At 40.5% G+C, this 6,000-nt stretch overlaps 2 protein-coding genes across 5 annotated transcripts in view; one reads left to right on the top strand and one right to left on the bottom strand.

Annotated features, from left to right (window-relative positions):
- The window catches only part of phf11 (PHD finger protein 11), a 959,893-nt gene that overhangs the window by 742,554 nt on the left and 211,339 nt on the right, over nt 1-6,000 (bottom strand). The gene's annotated exons all lie outside the window — the stretch shown is intronic.
- The window catches only part of LOC103391767 (kalirin), a 93,285-nt gene that overhangs the window by 67,879 nt on the left and 19,406 nt on the right, over nt 1-6,000 (top strand). Inside the window, exons 22-35 of the mRNA XM_025064110.1 lie at nt 4-44; nt 1,004-1,153; nt 1,237-1,386; nt 1,877-1,991; nt 2,256-2,371; nt 2,459-2,581; nt 3,381-3,563; nt 3,748-3,869; nt 4,344-4,410; nt 4,496-4,605; nt 4,768-4,837; nt 4,928-5,017; nt 5,353-5,445; nt 5,534-5,645. Coding sequence (XP_024919878.1) covers nt 4-44; nt 1,004-1,153; nt 1,237-1,386; nt 1,877-1,991; nt 2,256-2,371; nt 2,459-2,581; nt 3,381-3,563; nt 3,748-3,869; nt 4,344-4,410; nt 4,496-4,605; nt 4,768-4,837; nt 4,928-5,017; nt 5,353-5,445; nt 5,534-5,645 — 1,542 coding nt within the window. The remainder of the gene's footprint in view (nt 1-3; nt 45-1,003; nt 1,154-1,236; nt 1,387-1,876; nt 1,992-2,255; nt 2,372-2,458; nt 2,582-3,380; nt 3,564-3,747; nt 3,870-4,343; nt 4,411-4,495; nt 4,606-4,767; nt 4,838-4,927; nt 5,018-5,352; nt 5,446-5,533; nt 5,646-6,000) is intronic.

Genomic DNA, 6,000 nt, shown 5'->3' with positions numbered 1-6,000 from the left:
GAGAGCCTGTTCACAGCTCCCCGCCGCGTCAGCAGAAGGCAGAGGTAAATAGTAGTTTTGTTGTTTATACTCAATACTTAGGGTTACAACCAAGCACCAGCCTTCAAATAAATATTGACTTTTTTAAGCCCAACGTTTGACTACCTTGCCTTATAACAGGGTCATTTTCAGCAATACAATTCCTCTTGAAGGGCCGGTTGTAAAGATCAGGGGTCCCCAACCCCCGGTCCGTGGACCTGTACTAGTCCATAAGTCTTTTGGTACTAGGCCGCAGTGGGACACAGTTAAAAAATAAAACTAAAAAACTTAATTTTAATTAATTTACTTCATTCAAAGAAAATCCAGTCATATCCATTTACTTCCTTTATTTAACAATAATCTGGCAATATTTTAAAATAATATGTCATTCAGACTCTGATACTAACAAAATAGAGTCTAAAAGATCAAAATCAAAATCTTGCTACTGCTCTGTAGTAACAGGTGGTACTGGCTGACCAGTCCTTGGAACAGAAAAGGTCAGGGACCGCTAATATAGATGTAACTACTCCATAACAAATAAATACACGATTCTGCAATTGATTATGATTTATTCAAGCTACAAATATTGTTCATTGCTGTTTGGGTATGAAAAAAACTTTTAATTTCATAGGTTAAGCTTTTAATTTCTGCTGCATGGACTTTACTAAATCCTTGCTGCATTTACTAAGTGCTTCTTAAGCTCCCACGGGCCACACAAAATGCTTGGCGGACCGCATTTGGCCCCGGGCCTTGAGTTTGACACGTATGCCTTATAGCAAAACTCACTCTTATAATGCGTGTAATATACCCTTTCCAGTTTTCAGGAACACTTTCAGTAGAAAAGTATTGTCAAGTGTTGTGTATTGTTAAGTAGGGCAATTGTTCACTGAGCAAACTGTCTTTGGTTACTAAGCAACAGTGTGTTGTTAGATCATGTTTTTATCAACTTGTACAGAGTATGATTTCTTTCCCTTTTTGGTTCCAGATGATGCTCCAGGCCGGTCACTACGATCCAGAGGCGATCCGAGGCTGTGCCGAGAAAGTGGCCGTCCACTGGCAACAGCTGATGCTGAAGATGGAGGACCGCCTGAAGCTTGTCAACGCCTCCGTAGCCTTCTACAAAACGTCGGAGCAGGTACGAAGTGTTTCCTAAAGTAGAGGTTTGGTAGTTTGTCGAGATGATTGAGATGACAGAAACTGGTCTTTTGATGCGTCCAGGTCTGCAGTGTGTTGGAAAGTCTGGAGCAGGAATACCGTCGGGACGAAGACTGGTGCGGCAGCCATGATAAACTGGGAACTTCTACCGACAGTGACCATCTCCTGCCGTTGATCAGTAAACACCTGGAGCAGAAGGAGGCTTTTCTTAAGGTGAGAAGAAAATTCAGTGAAGGTCTTTTCCAAACTCACATAGGTGACACCACAGCAAATTCAGTCAAAGGGCATGGGAAGAAAATTACTTTTGGGAAAAGACCTCGTTAGCCCATGCCTTGGAGAGACATTGATTCACTTTGGAGGCACTTTAATCCAATGATGTAATCAGATGTTCAACTAAAATCACATTTAGCCATGAATACTCTGCAACCACAGCCTGTCAATGGCTAACACATTGAAGTGTCTGAGTCTCCCAAGTTCCATGGCAGATCACATCACGTACATTTAAAATTAGAACACTATAGACACTTAAGAACAGTGGTCACAAAGTCCCGGGTCGGGGGCAATTTTCCGGCTTCAAACGCCACATATCTGACCCCTGTCAAAATGTCAGTAATATTTCAGTGTTACGTTTTTGTGAATTATTAAGAATGACAAACAAATGTGGACGACCTTATGACCTTATCACCAACCATGTTCTTTACAGGCCTGCACTCTGGCTCGCAGGAACGCCGAAGTGTTCCTGAAGTACATTCACAGGAACAATGTGAGCATGCCTGGAGCGGCCGGTCACACTAGAGGGCCTGAGCAGCAGGTCAAAGGTCAGTGCTGCTGATTATAGTACATTACTACAGGTAAAAACTAGCAACATCAGGGAAATATAAACACTTTTGTAAGGACTTGATGAGTTATGTCTGTGGACGTCCTGTTAACGTTAATCTGATTTTGATAGCTACAGTGCATGTTACGATAACATATGCTTAACTGCACCAGTCCAGAGCCTTATGACTTTTTAACGCTCATTGTCATTTTGTTAATAGAAAGGAAAATGACCTCACGTTGTGTTTTTTCCCGTGTTCCTTCAGCCATCCTGAATGAGCTCTTGCAGAGAGAAAACCGAGTTCTTCACTTCTGGACGCTGAAGAAGCGAAGGCTGGACCAGTGTCAGCAGTACGTGGTGTTTGAACGCAGCGCCAAGCAGGTCGGTGTGTCTGAAGTACGCAGGGAGAACATCTGGTTTTAGTGCATCATTATAAATGATGAAACCTTGTTGCTGTTTGTACCGCAGGCCCTTGACTGGATCCAGGAGACCGGTGAGGTCTACTTGGCCACACACACATCACCTGGTGAGGGCAACGAGGAGACGCAGGAACTCCTCAACAACCACTACCATTTCAAGCTGTCTGCAAAGGTACATGGCTCTGTCTGTGTGTGACTCTTTATTTATCTTTTTTTTTAAATAACGCCTTTTAAACAGTGTCTATTGCACTTTCTCATAGGACGACTAAGTGTAGTTAATTTCAACCAATATTTGCTGGCTTTATAACTTAGCCAGAAATAAAAATAAATAGAAAGACAAATAGCAAAGATTTAGACCTGCGGTGTCAAGCATACATGAGCTAAGGTGTTAAACCCGGCCCACTTGATGAATTTGAAAAAATAAAAAAATACACAAACAATAATAAATATCTAATATACTTGTACTTATTTGCATGAAAACAAAGGTGGTAAATTGACTTATTGTTATTCATAGATAATTAGGTTATGATTGTACTGGTCCGGCCAACTGGACTAGGTTGTCTGCAGCCCGTAAACCAAAATGAGTTTGACACCTTTGATTTACAGGGTAGCTTCGATTTTAAAGACAAGGCTAATTCGGCTGAAGACAGCCAATAATATTGAAAAGAAAAGTCCACTACGCCCAAATTCATTTAAAGGAAAAAGCCAAATGCTACCCCTGCACAACATCAAGAAAGACAGGATTAGAGCAAGATTAGTTAAATGTAGCTATAATTCTGGTCAAAACAAAACAAAACAAAAAAAACACGAACAGTTAGCCAAGGCAAGGTCTAAAACACAGGAACAAGAATCAGTTATTGGAAAAAGAAATATATAGTAATTGTTGAGAGATAATCATGAAATTTCAAAAATATAACAAAATAGCTAAATGTCAAAGTTATTTATTTAATCTATGAATCGATGTTCAACAGCAAACCAAGGAGAAGGTGAAGCTTCTGATTCAGTTAGCAGACAACCTGGTGGAGAAGGGACACGCTCACGTGTCAGAGCTGAAGAGATGGGTCAGCACGGTGGACAGGAGGTACAGGGACTTCTCTGTACGCATGGCCAAATACCAGGAGAGCCTGGAGCGGAGTCTGGGGATCAGCTCTGAGGTGAACACACAAACACACACATATATATATATATATCCAGTCATAATTAGAAAATTCTCTAGTGGTTTAAAATCTGACCTTTCCATCCTACATGCTGCTCACAAACATGACAAGTATCACAATTTATTTTGGTATTTGTGCCATGATAAAATTGACCAGAGTTCATTTTTATTTTTCTGTGCAGGACAACAAGGACCTGGAGTTGGACATCATTCCTGCCAGCTTGACAGACGACCCTGAAGTCAAACTTCGTGATCCAAATCATGAGGTCAGCGAGGAGAAAAGGAAGTCTGCAAGAAAGAAGGAGTGAGTCCAGAAACGTTGCTGCTTTGATTTCCTCCAGAAAACACTGAAGAAAAACTCTTCAGGCACATTTTCAGCATCTTGTTGAACTCATGCCACCGGGAATTATCTCAGTTCCTAAAGCCGACAGTGTATCTAATGAAGTGGCCACTCAGCGTATGAGGTTTATGCGTTCACCGAATCATTCCTCATTCATTCCTCCATCTGTCCGTTAATGACATTCATCTGTCTCTTTACTACATCAAAGACACAAATTTGGGATAATAGCCGAAGTTACGGTTTTGTAATCTCCCCGCTTCCTCTCCTACATGCTTCTCCTCTGTCATGAATCATCTGATAGAGCTGAAAGTCTTGGAGGAACATCAGTAGAATAATACAACAGCAAAAACTGTACCAATTAGTTTAATTAATTCCATCTGATTCTTCCGCGCTGTGTTTCCGTTGGTCCGCCTAAACCATTTCAATTATCTTTTACAGGTTCATCATGGCGGAGCTTCTGCAGACTGAGAAGTCCTACGTCAAAGATCTCCAGGAATGTCTGGAGGTAAGAAAAAAAAAACCTGCCACCAAACCGCGCAGCACTAGACACTGGATATCGTTTCATTTGTCATTGTCCCTGTCTGAGTCAGACCTACCTGTGGGAGATGACCAGCGGTGTGGAGGAGATTCCCCCAGGTATCGTCAACAAAGAGCACATCATCTTCGGGAACATGCAGGAGATCTACGACTTCCACAACAAGTGAGAGACGCAAAAACCGTCTTGAATAAAGTCAAAATCCATTTTTAAAGCCCTTAATGGTGTTAAAGTCACAAATTTAATTTTTCTGACCTTTAGGCTTTGATTTCTAACTGGAAACTAGTTATAAACCATAAATTACATTCCTTTGAATGTGTTTTTCAGTATTTTTCTAAAGGAGCTGGTGAACTACGAGCAGCTGCCAGAAGACGTCGGTCACTGTTTCGTCACCTGGGTGAGATTCAGCGCCTTATTCCCAGAATTCTTTAGAATGAATCCAAAATTGTAACCACTGTTATATAATAACTGTCTTTGTCCTGTCCAGGCGGATAAGTTCCACATCTATGTGGATTACTGTAAGAATAAACCTGACTCCAGTCAGCTGGTACTGGAACACGCCGGCACCTTCTTTGACGTGAGTTTATCAAGTTACAGTATTTATTATTTGTTATGATCTTAATTCAAAAGTTCAATCAAACAATTATTGCTTTTTTTATTTATTTATTACTTGTATATTCAATGGACATGCTTAATTCGGTTTTAAATAGATAAACTGTTTTTTGTAATAATAAATAAAATTATTTATTTCCAAATGTTGTTGTTAGCTTACATTCAAGTTTGCAAATAGTCTTGTTATGTTTTTGTAATTCCCCTTATATGCAGCAGGTGGAGCCGTTTGACCATTCAAACTTTTCGCGTTGACTTCACCCTCTAATGTGTTCATTTGGATTGTTTCCTTGTTGACTGTAGGAGATCCAACAGAGACGTGGACTGGCCAACTCCATCTCCTCCTACCTCATCAAACCAGTCCAGAGGATCACCAAGTACCAACTACTGCTGAAGGTACAGTACTACAAATACACGTCAGTACCAGGTAACTTTTACTTTTTTTCATTCTGTGTGAAAAATCTGAATTCCTCTCTCCCTGCAGGAGTTGCTGTCCTGCTGTGAGGAGGGTAAAGGGGAGATCAAAGATGGTTTGGAGGTGATGCTCAGCGTTCCTAAAAGAGCTAATGATGCCATGCATCTGGCCATGTTGGAAGGTAAGAAATTATATTCTAATGGTATAGTATTGCTCCTTAGTACTTAGTAGTAGGATATTGTAGACCAGGGTGATGGGCAGATCTGATGAAGTGAACGCCCAGTACCGTTAACTTTAAATGCTAATCCACTAGTTTATGTATTTTTGTATTGCAAACCACATATATTTATTTTAATTAACTAGATATTAAACATTATATATCATTTGTAATTAATGTTGTCTGAGCTTGTCATATACAGCAGCATGACTCGAATGGACTTTATATTCCTTATAAACAACCATCGGCAGAGTCATATAAAATTTGTCCATGGGCTGCAATTGATCCGCTAGCCAGACTTTGGACATGTCCTTTATAG

Source organism: Cynoglossus semilaevis, chromosome 16, assembly GCF_000523025.1.
Source record: "Cynoglossus semilaevis isolate Cse_v1.0 chromosome 16, Cse_v1.0, whole genome shotgun sequence".
NCBI lineage: Eukaryota > Metazoa > Chordata > Actinopteri > Pleuronectiformes > Cynoglossidae > Cynoglossus > Cynoglossus semilaevis.
This window is presented reverse-complemented; position numbering and strand designations above follow the sequence as displayed.